The 18,089-nt window shown below is 40.8% G+C and overlaps 1 protein-coding gene across 1 annotated transcript in view; it reads right to left on the minus strand.

Moving 5' to 3' along the window:
* Window positions 1–208: 208 nt before the first annotated feature.
* Window positions 209–18,089, minus strand: part of LOC119646192 (endoplasmic reticulum metallopeptidase 1-like) — a 38,760-nt gene continuing 20,879 nt past the window's right edge. The window contains exons 8-13 of the mRNA XM_038046575.1: window positions 17,257–17,441; window positions 17,059–17,202; window positions 8,057–8,159; window positions 7,897–8,002; window positions 482–764; window positions 209–426 (exon numbers count right to left, since the gene is read on the minus strand). Of these exons, the coding sequence (XP_037902503.1) occupies window positions 265–426; window positions 482–764; window positions 7,897–8,002; window positions 8,057–8,159; window positions 17,059–17,202; window positions 17,257–17,441 (983 nt within the window). The 3' untranslated portion in view covers window positions 209–264. The remainder of the gene's footprint in view (window positions 427–481; window positions 765–7,896; window positions 8,003–8,056; window positions 8,160–17,058; window positions 17,203–17,256; window positions 17,442–18,089) is intronic.

Here is an 18,089-nt window from a genome sequence, read left to right on the forward strand (position 1 = left end):
TTCTAACAGTTTCATATTCGTGGAAGATACTGGGTTCAGAATTTGTTTGCTAAAACGTAAACTTACGACAGAAACGCTCAAATAGAATTAGTTTTTCCCATTAATTCGACTGAAATTAACACATGCATCATAATGAACACCTAATAAATCCTTTTAAGCTTTAAAATGTACTCCACAAAGTTTCATTTTACTGTGAAAGAACATTGAATAAATAAAATCCTTTAATTTAAAACGACATTAAAAAGTATAAAACAATAAGATCTATCAAAACTGCCAACTTTGGTACGTTGCCTCTGCAATCTGTAAATGCGTCCAATCTGGAAACTCCTTCGAAAAGTCCACCAACTCCTGAGGACGATCAACGTCGCCTTGGGCGTAATGAGCAATCAGCCCAACCATGACTGCAGGAGCGGATGCGTTTACCACCTTAAAAAGAGTTATTTTGGAAGAGGGTCATTTACTCCATATATTGCTGATTTACCTTCATATCTAGTGAGAAAGTTTTGGTTTCATGGACCACTCCAAAACGTAAGTGTATAAAATATTCATCGGTGTCGAATGATGGAGTATCACTCGTCGTGAAACTCCAACCCACAACCTTAGCATCTGATAAGCCTTTCACAAGGATTTCGTTTTGCTTAGTTCCTGCTAATTCGAACGTGTATCGGTAGATGTTCCCGGATATGTTAGTTTTCGAAACGAGTTTAATTGAAGACAAAGAATTGATTTTGGGAGGAACTGCATCTATCCATAGTCCAGTCGATCTGAAATTTCCGAGAAGATTTAGAAATTGTAAGTTTTGATAAGAATGTATACAGTTTGTCGTAAATGTATTTTTGCATCATTCATATAGGTAGAAGGTGTATAATAAGTTTTAATGGAAAAACAGTTGCTTTAGGATGAACTTAGGAACACAAATGTAACAACTGCATTTAATGCATAGAGCTGGGTATTAAAATAGTTTATTTTGCACAAAAAAAGGTATTCAGGAATAGCCAGTTATAACTTGATTTTACCAACTTGGTCGCCAAATGTCTAAATTCACGGCAAGAAGTACATACCATTTACACTGATTTCACTAAAGCCTTCGACACTGTAAATGACAAGATACTTCTATCCAAACTCTCGTCTCTAAGTGTTCCCATACCACTTGTTTTACGGCTTGCCTCTTACCTTTCCAACCGATCCTGCCGCGTCTCTTTTGACGGTTGCACTTCCCGCTCCTTCTGCCCCTCCTCTGGGGTCCACAGGGGTCTATTATGGGCCCTTTGTTATTGTTATTTATTATCAACGACGTTACACCTCCCCCCTCCCTACTTTTCCCTGTTTGCTCTATGTTTAAGCCGTTTTCCGCTATATCGTCGCCTATGGACTGTGTTTCCCTTCAATCTAACCTAGACACTCTGGTTTGTTGGTGCTCGACTGATGGTTTAGCGCTAAACGTCAGCCATTCTATGTGCTACTCCCTAAAATTCTCACCCATTTTTTTCTCTTGCTCTCTTAACGGACATTGCTCATACTGCTTAAATTCCACTCAAGACCTCGGAGTCACTTTCGACAATAAGCTCCACTTTGACACCCATCGGCTTTATACTTTGTTTTTCCTCCGATTTTGACTCCATCCAACCCTCCTTAGCTCTCTTCAATTCCCTCGTGAGGAATACCCTCGAGTACTGCTTCGTGATCTGGTCACCTTATCGTAGCTGTGATTATTTTGCCCTCGAAAATGTGCAACGTGAATTCACTCGTTCCCTCTTCTTTAAGAAAAGCTTCTCTCGTGTGGACTACCCCCTCCCCCCCGTCTCCGTCCCCATTTTCTGAACCTTCCCCTCCTACAACAGCGTAGATCCTATCTGGATCTATGCATATTTTTTAGACTTTCTAGCTGTCTGATAGCATACGAAACGCAGACATTTTCAATCTGCCTTTCGAAGAGCTCGAAGTCTACTTCCGTTCCCCGATTTCTAGGCTTTGCCGAAATTACAACGCACAACAGCTTGGTCCTTTTAACTTCTCTACTTTAACTAGTTTTAAGCATAGGTTAAGATTATTGCTTTCTCCTTCTCCTGAGGACAATAAGTAATTGGAGTTTCCTCTGTTTGTTGTCCGTTAAATTAAATAAATAAATTGCTACGAAGCCTTTGCCCATGATCCAATAGAAAGGCGAGAAAGACAAAGCCCCGAAGCTACTAAGGACAAAAAGTGTGGGGATGGTGACCAGACTCCATGAGTTCAAGAAGACTGTTTGGTCTGACGAAAGTATGCCGGAAGATTGACTGAGTAGTGTTATTTGACCATTTATCTATTTATTGCAAGCTGAGAAATCAGAAGATGGACGCCCTAGGTATGAAAAGGTTTGTGTATTATTTATATAAGCATGTTTTAGGAGACTTTTGCTCCATTGTACCCATCTTGTTATCTTTATGCTTTTAGTTTGTCGGACCATTCACTTTAGTATGTTACTGACATTCAAAGTCTTAGAATGCAATAAATTTGCATAGAAGTGACAATTTTGACCTATTTTAACTCTGTAAGTAATAGTGTGATTTTCACCAAACTTACTGGTATCGTGTTCTATAGTGTAGTCTTCATTACTACAATTTGATGGTTCCAGGATTGACTTAAGGAAGCTTTCCAGACAATTTTTAAAAAATATGTTAATAATAACTTCATTTAAATCAGTATCGGTATGAAGAGTATTTTGAGGCCTAGACACTATCTTTTTCAGATATTTGAGAAGGGGTCCTTGAAGTAACTGATCCATTTTGGACCCCGGCACTCCTTCTCTTTGCAACCAATGTCAAAACTAGTATTGACTTCGGAAACTACTACAGTGACCTTTCATTAGATCCTCACGCGATTATACTTGGTGAACAAAATGTTACACCCCCCCCCCCTCTTTGCACGTAAGGAGACTACACAAAACCTCAAACCAGTTGACCACTTCTGCGGCGAGAGAGGGAGGGGGATATCGTCATTGCAAAGTGCAGTCAAAAATAACCGAAACAACGCTCGAACCTCTCAAAAAGTATTGATGGAGAACACTCAATATTGTATAAAATACTATCTGAATTTAAAGTTTCAGTAAAATTAATAAAATTCAGCAGAATGATAATAGCTGAATTTCGTTTGGCGTTCACAAAGCTCACCAGCGTCCCGAAATGTTCCGGTTGAGGTTGGCGCGATTGTTATTCATTATACCAGTTTTCGATCGCATTTCGCGTTGTTGCTTCAAAACATTGAAACGAAATGTCAAATCAGCTGAGAAACGAAGAGGATTTTTCATTAAATCACATTACATACAATTATATAAAGTATTTCCTAAATCATTACCTATTCAACAAGCTTTCGCGGAGCTAGAATTAGTGCTTTCAAACACAGAATGTATCAACTTTTCGAGAGAGAGGCTCGGGCTCAATAGTCGATCTGACATATGCGAGGACCACATTGACTGGCACATGCGAGTACCACATTGGCAAATGATGACGTATAACGAGAGCATACGATGCTGTCATTCTGAGAGGGCGAGTCCTTGCCAATAGGCGGTCAAACTATTGGTGGCATGAAGAAATTGCGGAATCGCGTTCTGCATGTTTTGAGCAAGAAGTATTTGCCAATGGTCTAGAGGAACAACAGACTTCGGCGAAGGGTCAAGCGAAAAAACTGTGCGCCGAGGTAGATCAAAATTCCTGGGGAATACCACAACCGATCTGAAGGCATCTTCTTCTCGATATAGTATTGGCGCTGTTCCCTCATATAAATGAGAGCGCAGTAACTAAGGAGGAACTTACCTAAATTTATTATCGGAGATATTAAAGCACGCAGTTTGCAAGCTGCTTTCAACAGACCTCCAAACTCGTTGTTAAGGTCATAACTGACCAGTTAATCAGCGTGTTTGAGACATGTATGATAGAAGGATTTTACCCCGCTCGGTTGAAAAGGCAAAAACTACTACTATCGAGCCCCAATAAGCAACCGGGGCATCCATCATCACACCATCTGATTTGCCTTATAGGCTCGGTAGGAAGAATTCTAGAAAAGGTCATTTACAATACAATCCTCTCTATTATAGACGAAGGTGACTTAGATTACCAATGGTATGAAAAGCAATAAGATTAGCATTTGTGTTGGTGGGCATATGATGGCTTCAAAGCCGGTTATAAAATATCTGGGAATGATGACTGATTCAAAGGAAACCTGGACTATCCTTGTAAGAAAGTGGCAAATACCAACATATCGATACGATAAGATACAGCCGCAAGTGAAGAGTGTACAGCGTCCTGAGTGTGATTACACATTTAAGTATCCCGCGGCAAAGGATGAAGGAGACAGTTGGAGGCTGCAACCTGGCGCGGCTGTGTCATTCTTAGATTTCCATCCCCATCCATAAAAAACTGGCAGACCGACAGGCAGGCAGTGAACTCGATTACACAAAGGTTTAAGAGGTTTGTTTTTGTGTAAAACAAAACCATATTAAAATTGATTCACTGTCTGTCTGTCACACGTACTTTTCTCCAAAACGGCTAAACCGATCCGAACGAAATTCGTTGGACAGATGGGAACTATAAAATCCCACGCATACAGTGAGCGGTATAAATGTAGGTGGAGTTTAAAGGGGGGCTCCCCATAGATGCAACGGGAGGATTCAAAAATTTTTTTCACCGGATATAGTCGTGTAGGTTGTCAAATGAAATATATCGATTAGTACTTTCCCTAACTGATATTAGTTTTGTTGTGAATTGCAAAGTGCGCGAGTGAGGAGTAAAAATGTACACACTTAAAGTGAAAAAGGGCTCATTTTCGGAAACTACCCAACCTGAAAATCGGAAAAAATCAAGGTGGTGCGCATAGATGAAATTTCGGCCTAAAAGTATGTCCTATTCAGATATCTACTCAAATAAACTTACTAATAGTATATTTATAACTTTTAGAAATTTACTGAAAAGCCGCCCTAAATTCATCCTAGTACTTCCAAATTGCGTACCAGAATAGAGACCAATATTTCGTATAGACGTGCCAAATTTCATAGAAATCTGGCCATTAACGCTTAAGTTATACCACTTCAAACTTAATATATTATATATATTATAATTTTGCGCGAATTAACTGCTTCTCAAGCCATGCAAATAAAATTTTGACGTCATAATTAACGGGAATAATTGAAATTCGTGTGAAATATTAAAGTCGCATTTATGAAGAATCTACTTCTCTCCAGCCCTTTTTAAGGTTTTGGATAAAAAAAACAGTTATGTGAAATCTAAGCCTCGAGAGATGTCCCATCCCGATATCTGCTGAAATAAACTTACTAATACTACTAATACTAAATTACCAGCTTTTAGAAGTTAACTGGAAAACTCCCCTTAAGTTCATCCTAGAAGTACTGCACCGGCATAGAGGATAGTTTCGTATATACACATGCCAAATTTCATGAAAATCAGACTATTAATGTCAAAGTTATAGTAGTTCAAACTTATCAATTTCGTGCGTATTTACTGCATAACGAGAATAATTGACATTCGAATGAAATATTCAAATTTCATGGAGAATCTACTTCCCCCCAGCCCCTATTATCATTAAACAATTTATTTAAATCGCTTTCTAAAAACTAGAGGGCAATGGAATTTTTAATTATGTGACATGGAGCTGTCATGCACTCTTCGCTCCCCACATCTTCTTCTTTTTCTTCAGCCTTTGTCCCATTCACAAGCGGGGTCACTTTATTTTATAAAACGCCTGATCTGGATGTAATTGCAAGGCTTTTAAATCCCAATCCAGCGTATCAAGTCACGGTTCATTCGGCCGGCCTTTTGGTCGGTTACCGTTGACTTTGATGTTCAGACTAATATTGGCAAGTGAATTCTGGTTAGGGTGAATTACGTGACCATATCGTCGAAAACGCCTCACTTGCAATTGCAACCCCATATTGATAAAAAGATGTGAGATATCCTCATTTCGGACGTGATCAAAAGTGTCACGCCGCCAGTGCAATGCAACATCTTCAACTCCATTACCGCAAGACACCGTTCATTGTCTTTTATAATCGGCCAACACTCAGAACTATAGAGAGCGGCAGACAGACGATATTGCGGTAAATTTTGGATTTGAGTTGTGCGCTGATACGTCGATCACAAAGACCACCAGTTGTGGAATGCCACTTCATCCAGGTCGCATTAATGTCTGAAGCAATTTCAAAACGCATTGGCTGATAACATTGGCCCGAGATATTTAATTCGCTCAGTTCTGGCAGGCTATTGAAGCTGACAGCACTGAGCAATTTAAACATCTCGAGTCAATGCTGTCAAGCAATGGAAAACTGGGTTGTGCTTCTCACATAGGGAAACACAAAACCTTTTATACCTTAAGCGTAGAGCTTCCGGTTTCCCAACTTGTTCTTTTAATATCTAGTGTTTTTTTTATTTTTTTTATTTTTAAATATAATATAATGAATTCCAGCTAAGCCTCTTGTTAATTCCCTTCTTTTCCCCTCCTCTTCACCCCGCGAAACTCTCATAAACTAGGGAAATCGTCCAAGATGATAGCCCGAGGATGTCAAAAAGGGTGGGGACCTCACAGGCCACGCCTCCTTGTGGGGCAGGATAAAAAATGACCGAGGAAGTGAGAGTATTACAGCTCCAAGCGCTCGGTCGAACCGTCTTTTTTAAAATTTTGTTTAAGTATTTTTCAGAATCCGGTGCGGATCCACGGACCGGCATGGAAACGTGAAATTTGACATGTGGGGGATCAAAGTGCTCAAAGGACCCCTTCCCCCGAGAATGCTAGCCTGGCTAGCACAAAGGGCGTGCAAGTACGTGTCGGTGGAGCACATTATTGGAGTTTCAAAATTTAGACATGAAAATTATCATATTAAGCCTCTAGTCCGCTTGAACCATTGAAATGAAAACCGGGACTGTCTTCCAGACAAAAAAATGTGAGTTGATATGGTAAATGGGCGCTCAGTAGGAAGAGAATTGAGCAACTCTTCGAAAAACAAAAACTTAATTCATAGTTCAACGTTAAGATAATTTAAGCCGCGAGCCCGGATTTTGTTTCCCTAAAGATGCCTAGTGAAATGATGCTATGTACCTTATGGGATAGGGTTCGGGTTATGGAAGATTAAATTTAGAGCACAGAGCAGGGCTCGTGTTAGAAACCATTTCAAAGGATTGAGCCCTCAAACGAGGCACACTCCTGTCGAATTATACAAAATCTTCAGAACGCTTCGACGTTTTAACGATCTGATTGCGGAGGAATTTTCTCTGACTTGGATCTTTGCATCAAAGTTCTTAGTGGTAATCACATAGTGGCGAACTTTTTTAACGGAATAACCAGCAGCTACTGACTTAGCTGAACTTTTATTAGCGTTCAGACGTGTGGAGTATATTTGGAACATTGGGAATGTTAATGTAGGTGGATTTTCCGAAGTTTTTCATAAAAAGAGGCAATTTTTTCAGACCTAGGGGTTTTTTTAGAAGCTGAGAGTAAAGACTTTAACATAATCAGATTGGTTACCAGATTGGAGGGAAGCGCATTTAATTTTCATGCCGTTTTCCTCTATGACGTTGGTTGCCAATCTACGTAAGAATTGCTATATATTTCGGTAAATTCCGTTGAGTATCAAATCTCAAGGCGAAATAAATTTTGAGTTAGCGGAATGTTAAGACGAGACATTGTAATCAATCAATGCAAATATCTTTTTATCAGGGAATCATGGTTAATATTTTTTTAATAAGATCCTATAGAGACTCAACATCAAGTTTGTTGTCCTCCGATCATCCCGTTCAATGCATGTGATATCAGCAGAGGGGGTACATCTAGTCTGGCCGCAATTGAACTCCAAGTGCAAATGGAGAAAGATTAACAATCTCCAATGTTGCTGACCCAAATCGTCTTACTTACAAGGAAGTTAGCATCATTGGATGGTAAATCGGCAACCCACAAAATAGTTCAGTCCCGCAGTCTTTGCTTGCATCACGCTGTGGCAATTTCAATCTGTCTATGATATCTGCAACGGACTATAGGTTAGCTAATTCGAAAATTTTCCTAGAAAATTGATTACCTTGAACCGTATTTTCAGCTTGGCGATCCCATGTTATGGCGTAGAATCCCGCGTCTTCGTTTCGCACGCTACCGTTCGCATCATACATAACTCGTTTTGTGTGCTGGAATGAAAAGAGTTTGAATCACAGTAGTTTCACGTTTTATTTGTTGTTTATATGTATGTCATGCGACAGGAAAGAAAACTTAGATAACCGATTCCTACTAGAAACACCCCAGACACCTTGACAACATTGCATCCGTTGTGTACAAGTGATGTAATCCAGGGGTTTTGTGCTTTGTATAGAACAAAACCTGCCGACCCTAAAATCTAAACAAGTCGGGAAATCGGAAGCTGAGCGCTTCAGGTATGAAAGGTTTTGTTTGCTTTTTCTGTAAGTATGTTTGAATGTAGAACTATCCCATTTGTACGTAGCCCGTTATGTATATGCACCTAGCATGTCAGATTTAGTACTTCGGGTTGTAAATTTACACGGTAAAGACAACTTTGAGTCACTGTAACTTTGTTACTAATAGTATGGTTTTGATCAAATCAATTTCTCCAAAAATATGGTAGTAACTTAATTTGAACAGATATCGATATGGAGAGTATTTTGAAGCCTGGACACCATACACAGGCAGCTTCATGATTTTTTTTCAGATTCTTCGACTGGGTAGGTTCTGCGAATGGGTCCGTTAAAGAAATCATCCCTTTCCACCCCTCCTACTCCCCGGCTTTCTAACAAATTTCAAAACTGAGACCGGCTTCGAAAAGTACTAATCGAGACCTTTCATTTGATACCCCACTTGTATGGGACCCCCCCCCCCCCCCCCCCTCTCAATCACAACGTAGAAGGATATCACTCACTGCATGTCTGGGCGTTCACAGTTCCCTCCTTCTCACCATATTTCGTGTCATTCGGTATAGCCGTTTCTGAGAAAAGTGCGTGTGACAGACAGATAGACAAACAGACAGAGAGGGCGCGAACGATTCTTTTGGATCCTCACAGGATGCGAAAAGGCCTCTCATCGGCAAAAGGGAAGGCAAACAAAGTTACCAAAATCGAGGAAACTGCGGCGTCGGCTCCAATCGACCTAAGGAAGGAACCAAGGTCGGCAGAAAGAAAAATGCCACACAGAAAAGAAGATTTCGGTCCGAATTAATTATCATCTTCAATTTGCAAACAAAACCTTAAAAAATTTAGGGCCATGTTAATAATGTTAAAACTAGGCCTCAAAATATGTCCTATTTCGATATCCTTGATCCTTGTGGAACCCCGCAAGTTGTTATATGTCTTAGGGCCATCGTCCGAATCGTAACATAATACCCTCCTCCGGAGGAATTGATTGACTATTCGCACTAGGTATTTGGAAGCGCCTAATTTAGCTACAGCCGCAATTATTTTGCTCCATTGTGTAGCATTGAAGGCTATTGAGAGTAACTACCGCGCAAAATTGATTGACTTTGATTGCTTTCTCCGCAATTTTCATTACCGTGCCGCTCGCATTGACATTAGATATTGCCTTTCGGAATACGTGCTGTCAATCTGTGAGACCACCCTCCCTTTCTGTGATAGGTACAAGCCTATGGTAGATAACTAGTTCGAAAATTTAAACCCAAGCAAGAACCGGAATCTATTGCCTCGCCGTTGCTATCTAAGTGCGGTCCCAGTAATATCTTCACAAGCAAAAGGATGAGGCAAAAAAGCGTATGCATGCCTCAAGTCAAAAAATTACCATCTAGATGAGTTGCAGTCAAAAGCATGAAAATGGGTTTAGATATTGGCGATAGGGGGTAATGTCTACGTGAACGATTGCAAGAGAACTCAGCGTTGGGTTTCATAGACCAACCATCCAGAAACCTTCGCGGGCCGACTGATGAAGAAGCGTCTTAAGCGTCTAGGAGCGTCACAGGATTTTGAGCCATCTTTTTCGACACCCCCACCCAATGTGATACGTCAAGATTTTTGTCACTTGTACGCAGTGTGATACACCCCTATATGTATGTAAATGTTAGCAGCTATCTTTCTTCAAATATCGCATTGATCCACTGGTGCAGGGACTGTAGGGTTCTTACGATAAAACTCCAAGACTGAGAAAGGTTAGGGCTTATGAATGTTAGGTAGTCCGGAACCCGGCAGAAGACATTCATCGAAACAATTTTACGTAAGATTGTCCTACAGAAGATCAAACTAGACCTAAAAACTTGGATTTAGGTCTCTTCTCATTTGAATTATTCCCAACCAATTAAAGTCATTAGATGGGATGTATCTCGCTGGCAATATGATGTTCAACCAGAATTATTGCCAGAACGCAGCCCACGCTATAATAACAGCTAAGGCAAAAAGAGGTGTCCGATAAGGATGAAATCTGTTGACACCTCGTTCAGCCAGAATTCGGCTGCACGCTCAGTTCAACCGGTTATTTTTTCGCCCTTTTCATTCGAGCCATATTAAATTTTATTGTGAGTGAGTGAGTTGGGTTTAGATCGTCGAATTTGGAACACGTTATTTTCACCAATTATGTGTAAGGCCACGAAATAACAAAGGTTAAATTTGCATACTAGAACTGGCTTGCAAAGTGGCGAACAAGCGCTTGTCGATGGGTGGTTTGTTGGAGCCTGATCTCAATGGTGAAAGAAATTTCATGTCAGAAATTACTTAGACGTTTATATAGCTTCTCACTTGCCAATTTTAGGACCATTTGAGTATCCTCTTTGTAAATGCATTATCAACCCTGGAACCAAATACGACAGATAATCGTTGGACAGAAATATGTCTGCAATCCCAAAACATCTGTGTCCGTCTGCTTTTTAAGGTTTTGTGTGAAACAAAACCTTATTAGAATCGAGACGGTGTCTGTCTGTTCGTCTGTCTGTCTGTCTGTCACACCCGATTTATTCGGAAACGACTAGACCGATTGTCACGAAAATTGGTGAGAGTATGTAATCTGGTGATCCCTTTACATGCAGTAAGTGGCGCCATCTTGTGTTAAGTTTAAGGGGGGGCTCCCCATACAAGTGAATGGAGGGTGAAAATTTTTTTTTCACAGAATGTAGCCATGTAGGGTATCAAATGAAAGGTCTCAATTAGGACTTTTCGAATCTGGTTCAATATTTGATATTAGATGAAACATAGGGGAGTGAGGGTTCAAAATATGACCCACAAAAAGTGTAACAGATCTCGTTCTCCGAACCTATCCAACCGAAAATTCTGAAAAAAATCACAGTGGTGCATCTCTACGAAATCTAGGCCTCAAAATATATCCGGTTCCGATATCTGTACAAATAAAGTTAATAATAGTATATTTCCACATTTTAGAAATTTACCCGGCACCCCCCCTTATGTTCATCCCAGAAATACAAAATTTGGCATACGTGTAATGAAGAACATGATGCACAGTTTGGTCAAGTTTGAAGAAAATCAAACAATTAGTAACAAAGTTATAGGGGGTGAAACTTTACAATTTTTTGTGAATTTCGTGCACTCTACAACCCGCATGACGTCATCATCACATATCAATTCGTCAATACCACAACGAAATGAGTTCTTATGAATTGGGTCCCAGAGAATTATTTTGTTTTAGTTTTTTAGTCATTTGTCAACCAGACATGTATGTATGTAGGTATATAATATATGCGTGCTAATGAACTTTGCGGGTAGTGCCTAATTCAAATAGATATAAGAAGTAAATCGGAAATATGGGTGGGATCCATTTAAATACGTGCATATATGTGTACAGTATTCGGAAATAGTTTGTTTGTTTAGGGTGAGCGTGATATCTATGGCTGTAATATGTACGTATGTCTCGTAGTTTGGAAAAATATGAAGGATTATGTTGGATTTGTAGTTATATACGGACAGAAAAATGTGCGTTGAAGTTTCTCACATAAGATGAACACAAAACCTTTATACCCGAAGCGCGAGCTTCCGGTATTCCGACTTGTTTTCTTTCCCAATGGTAACTATGAAGAAAATTCATAATCATAAGCTTTACACCCGTTAAACCCGCTTGATATTTACCCAAGGCTTTCTAAATAAACTTCAAATGGAGAGGAGGTGAATAGGTTTTGAATTCCTTCAACGGACGCAATTGACGTAATTGTATGGGGAACCGGATTCTTGAATTAGTGCCCGTAGTTCCCTGCAGTTATTACATGCATATATCAAAATGGGCCGCATTATACGAGTATGTATATTCACTGGACATGAGGCGGCCAAGGAACTCAGGAAAAATAATTTTAATGATGTTACTGAATCTGATACCATCATGATATTTTGGAGTTGAGATACCCTAAATATTTGACTATCTGGGATAGTTACATTTCTACCTCGATGAAACGAGTAAAGTATAGTCATCCCCATTCCGTGTTCTTAGTGAACATTACTACTCGCGACCTTGTAGCGTTCATGGATTGGAAGCGCGCGCCAGTTGTGAGTCGTTGAAAACGACTCCCTGCCTTAAGTTTATATAAAGAAAAGCTATAATAAGGAAGATGAGATTCCTTCCTTTGGATAATCTTTAGGATACGTTAGTCCAATCGATTGCTTTATGATAACATGTTTTGATATTCTAGTATGTAAGGAATTCAACTGATCAATAGGGGACGAGGCTCCTCGACAACTGTTGTGAGGGTACCTGCTAGCTTTGCCAACTCGAGTGAGAATTCCAACTATGTAATATGGACGTTCTGGGCTTAAGAAGGCAAGATGGTGGGACTCTGGGGGGTACTCATCTCCCTATTGCGGCAATGTACTTTTGTATCCTAAAAACCCGAGTCGTAGCAGACGCAAATTCGGTATTTGTTTATTTCTGACGGTTATCGCAAAGTGCACTCTCTTAACTTGGGAGCCGTTTGTCACAAATTTCGGTCATGTTAAGGAACATCACAATTGTACAGTGCTATGCATCAACAAAGACTTCCGGTAAAGTGGGGAAGAATGCTTTCTACGACCAATTACACGCAGTTCAGGAGCGGCTTTCCAGAGGTGACATTGTTATCGTGTATGATCTGTAAACTAGCCATAAACTAGCCAAACTGCAAAGAACCGTGTGTCTGGGTATTACCGGTGCCATGAGCACCATATCCGGCGCAGCTCTGAATGCATTACTTAATTTGCAGCCCTTGGATTTGTTTATTCAGAGCACTGCAACGAGAGCGGCTCATAGACTAATTCGATTAGATCTATGCGAAAACAATGGCGGCACAAAGCATTGGAAGAGTCATTGGGAGAACTGAATCTAGTTTTTGCGATGCCTTCCGATTATCAAATCCCCATACATCTGTTTGGTAGAAGATATGATGTTATCTTGAAATGGAGAGAAAACTGGGACGAACCAGAAGAATGCGTGTCACACGTGTATACTAGCGTTTTCTACACTGATGGCTCAAAGACAGAAAATGGTTTTGGAGCGGGAGTCTACCTCTCGAATAAAAACAAGAAGTGGGCTTTTCCTTTGGGACAATACACAACGGTCTTTCAGGCTGCAGCCTGGATGATTGACAAGTGGTTGAAGGGCAGGCGCATCGCAATCTGGAGCGATAGTCAAGCTGCATTGAGGGCGTTGAGTAGTACTTTGATCACTTCAAAAATGGTTCAGGAATGTAGAAACCGATTGAATTCTGTTTCCAGATTCAATACGGTGGATTTACTCTGGGTACCTGGTCATTGTGGAGTAGAGGGAAATGAAATTTCCGATGTGTTAGCAAAAGAGGCTTCAACTTTTCCCATGCCCGCACCGGAACCAGCAATTGGGGTGTCGGTAGCTCAGAGCCTTGCCTCTGCCCTACCTCAAACACACACACACACACATTATCTGAATATCAAGGTGAGCTCTGACAACGTCTTTCTCGAACATGTGATGGAGATGCAGGGTCTTGGCGACCGTAACGATAATGACAGAAGGTTTGTGGATTTCTGAAGTTCTCAGTGGTCAGATTGACCACTTCGCGATCAGTAGTAGATTTAGGAGTTGTCTTTTGAATATGCATAACAAGGGAGGCGCTGACATCAGCTTTTAAAGGGATCACTATCTGATGTGGGCTTACGTTCGCTGGTATATTGAGTCCGCTTATTCTCGCAGGGTTGGAGAGTTGGAATTCCGCAAGTTCAACGTCGACCACTTGTATGGTTCAAGTGTCGTCCGACGGCAGATATAGTAAGTAATCCGGCTGAGAATATCGATGAGCAATGGGTGCCATCAAAAATGGTCTTTTATTGGGTGCTAGTTAGGTCATCGGTCACGTCCTGAAGGAGCGTCATAGGATCTGGCTGACTATAGAATTCTGGAAGCGGATCGACAAATGGAAGGGACTGAAGGCTCAACTGACCACTGCGAGCTATGGTGGGCGTGAGACGATCGAAATCCGATACCGAGCTAAGAAGTTCAGCGTAGCACGCCATGGCGAAAGGGAGTTTGTTATTATATTTCTCAGGGAAGCGGAAGATGCCGCAGAATACAATGATGATGTGTAGTAAATCTTTCAATGGTCCTGTGACGGACGTTAACGTTTGACTCCTCATCCACGATGACAAGCAGCTGAAGAGTTAGAAGGACCACTTCACCACGGTACTTAACCGTATCAGATCCAGTAATTTTCCGCCTCATGTGGATGCAATGGCTAGTCACTGTAATATGCGGATACAGGCTACTCCTCAAGACAGAGGGAAAATCATCTGGGCCATTAATGGACTCAAACGGAGTAAAGCCACTGGGCTCGATGGTTTCTCCGCAGAGTAATTTATTGCTACAGTTACTGTAGACCTGCTACTTTCATTCATACAGAAACCTTGGAAATTCGAGACCTTTCTCCGAAGGAAATTATCGTTAAGATTTCAAAGAAAGGCCCTCGTTTCGAGGTTGGTAATTGGATGGGTTTCTGCGTGCACTCTGCCGTCGTAAAAAGAAAAGATAAAATAATCCTGGAACGCACCAAGCAACTGTTTCGGAGCTTGAGCGTTCAGAGAACAGCTTGGTTTCTACTCTGGTTTTTTCTGTATTGATGGCATCAACACCCCACAAATTATTTTGGAACAGTGCGCGGAGTTTAGATATTCGCTTCAATTGTTCTATACGATTTCGGAAATTAACAGCAAAATGCCACGTGCTGCACTGAGGTAAAATCTCAAAGGAATCTTAGATCGAAAGTGGAGTCTGCCGTGGTTGCATTTTGTCATTGATATTATTTCTTTCTGCCATTGGCGACGTTCTATAAGTTACCTTATCCAGTGGACTTAGAGCAGTTCAATGAACCATGAGATCTGTTTGCTCTCTTATAGGGTCATGGACCTTGGCCAAATAGATCTGGATTCGGAAAGAGAGACGAGTAGAGTTGGATTGAAAATAAACGCCAATACAATAAACGATCTCAGTCTGACGGATTATGGTACAGTTCTTATCTGTATTAATGGGCAGATCATCGAAGATGGCGCTCATTTTGAATATCCAGGAAGCGTGGTTTCTGCTGAAGATGGCACCGAACCGGATGTTACCCGACATATAAATAGTTTTATTTTTATTTAGAAGAACTACAAGCATCGGAACAATAACTATTTTTGTATAAATAGCGTTAGATCCGTTTTTACTGCCTTGTGTAAATCTTGAAATACAGTTACCTCAACATCACGATCAAGTTGAGATTGTTTTGTGCTGGTGTTCTTTTGTATTGCTACATGGGAAAAGTACATGAAAAGTAACCCCCGCTGTGTCGTATTATCCGAGTACGGTGATCTGATACTATTTCAAAGGAAGGACTTGGTCTATGCACAGACCTGACACCGGTACGTAATGTGATCGGAACGTAGAAGTGGCAATGGATAAATAACACATAAGGGGGGGGGGCAAAATTGCATTGCTGGCTGTGCCATGGAGTGGAACTCATTCTTCCCAGATTGTCGACCAGTGAGTTGCCCCGAGGAGGAGTGCGGCATCTGGAAATACCCTGGGGGAGTTGAACCGCATTTTAGCGAACCTCGAACGATGGCATGTTTGGTGACAGGCTCCGCGACAGACCGGCCAAGAAAATACATCCAGTGTCGATAGTAAACGACCAAAAGGGCGGCCGAAACAATCGTGGCTTGATACGCTGCATGGGGATTTAAAAGCCTCGAGATTGCATCCAGTTCAGCCATTGGATAGAGAAAAATGGCGCTGCCGATCACGACGAGTCGACCCCGATTGTGAACGGAACAAAGGCTGAAGAAAAAGAAGAAAAAACGATGGTATGTAAATGTGGTTGACGCGCTATACCCCACCAAGTGGGGAACGGCAACCATATAATAGGGGATTCCATGACTCCTTCCCATTTTGAATACGCCCAAGAAAATTCTTTGTAGACTGTTTCTTTCTGCATTCAAATTTTGTGTGATCATTTTAGTTTCCTAAATTATTGAATAAGGGCTTTCTTTATACCCAACTGGACTATTGAACACTCATTACCTCTATTAATAGGACAAGAATGATTTGTATGTATGCAGCAATTAGTCGTCCATTTAATACGTTTGGAAATGTATATTATTAAATTGGCGATATCGAGATTTCTAAAACCACGTGTCCCCTTCTTTAGTGGTGGGCGTGTGAAAAAACCGTCTACTAGGTACTGCTGGTACGCCTTTCTTCCCCGTATTGATGCTTTCTGCCTATGGTAAACCGAGCAAAGACGTGGTTACTATCTGTTCACTGGAAAGACAAGTAGATCCGTTCAAAAGTCATTTATGCTCAGGTGGAGCAGCATTCAATAGAATTGTTAGTATTTAGGATTGTTCACTACTTTCAGAGTATCCGTTATAATGAATCAACGTTGCAGTCAAAGGAGAAATTCAAGTCAAGTGCAGAAATTACAGCTGGGGTTCCCCATTCCGTTACACATATTAAAGTGACTAGCTCTTTCTTTTTGGTGAAGCTGATCCCCACATGATGTACTATTCAGTATATCTATGCCTTTTACCCTTAGAATTCTGCGTAACGTAAAATCTAGAGCCTAGTATTTTGAAAATGTGGAGATTTTGCCTTTATTTTACTTACCAAGATGGCTTGACGTTGTGCTGAAGTTTTTGCTCTGTATGGGAAGCAAACACTCGTAAACATCAGAATGAAAAAAATTATGAAGGCGACGACTAGAGCCAGAAGCATTGTTTTCGCTTTGTGAAAGATACTGAAGATGGGAATCTGAAAAATATTTAAAATTTGTAACATGGATGCAAGATACTTAAAGGAGCTTACAATAAATCCGAAAATGAGCACCGAGTATACTATCGCAAAAAGGGATATCATCATTTCTGGGTTGTTCGCTGCGCCACTCCTCCCATTGATTGGTATGAAAAGTGAAAATGTGATCTCCATGATATACGCAATGAATGATATCGGAATGACTTGTCCAATTAGAATCGGAACAATCCATAGATGAGCTAGAAGGAAGATTTTGATATAGTTTCAACACATAGATTAACATTGAAATAATTGATATTTTAGATATTTATAAAGGTTGATTGGAGGTACCAGCAATCTATTCGCAAATGATATTTAATTTTTATTGCGACTTATTATTAGCATCACCAAGGGCATAAAAACCGGTACCTGGTCTAGGCCAACCTTAGTAAGAGGCTCTAGACATCCCCATTTCAGATTCGTGTGCGGCCAATTCAATATCATTAAGAGTTGTCTGCCGACCAAGTCTACGATATCGCTCCATCTGAGGCAGGTTATGCTACGTTCATTGCCTTTAATAGTTGGCCAACACTTAGAACCACAGAGACCGACAGGACGGACGATATTGCGGTAAATTTTAGATTTGAGACGTTCGTTGATACGTCGATCACAAGGAACACCAATTGTGGAACCCCACTTCATCCAGGTTGCGTTAATGCGTGAAGTAATTTCATAGCGGAGTTCACCATTCGCTGATAGTGTTGACCCAAGGTATTTAAATCGCTCAGTTCTGGGCAGGTCAATGCCGCTGTCAGTGATTGTACCTGTTTCATGGAAATCGGTCCTCAAAAATTCAGTTTTATTCAGATTCAATCTGAGACCGTGTTGCATGAGACGATCATTCCATT

The sequence above is a fragment of the Hermetia illucens genome, chromosome 1 (assembly GCF_905115235.1).
Source record: "Hermetia illucens chromosome 1, iHerIll2.2.curated.20191125, whole genome shotgun sequence".
NCBI classification, from domain to species: Eukaryota; Metazoa; Arthropoda; class Insecta; order Diptera; family Stratiomyidae; genus Hermetia; species Hermetia illucens.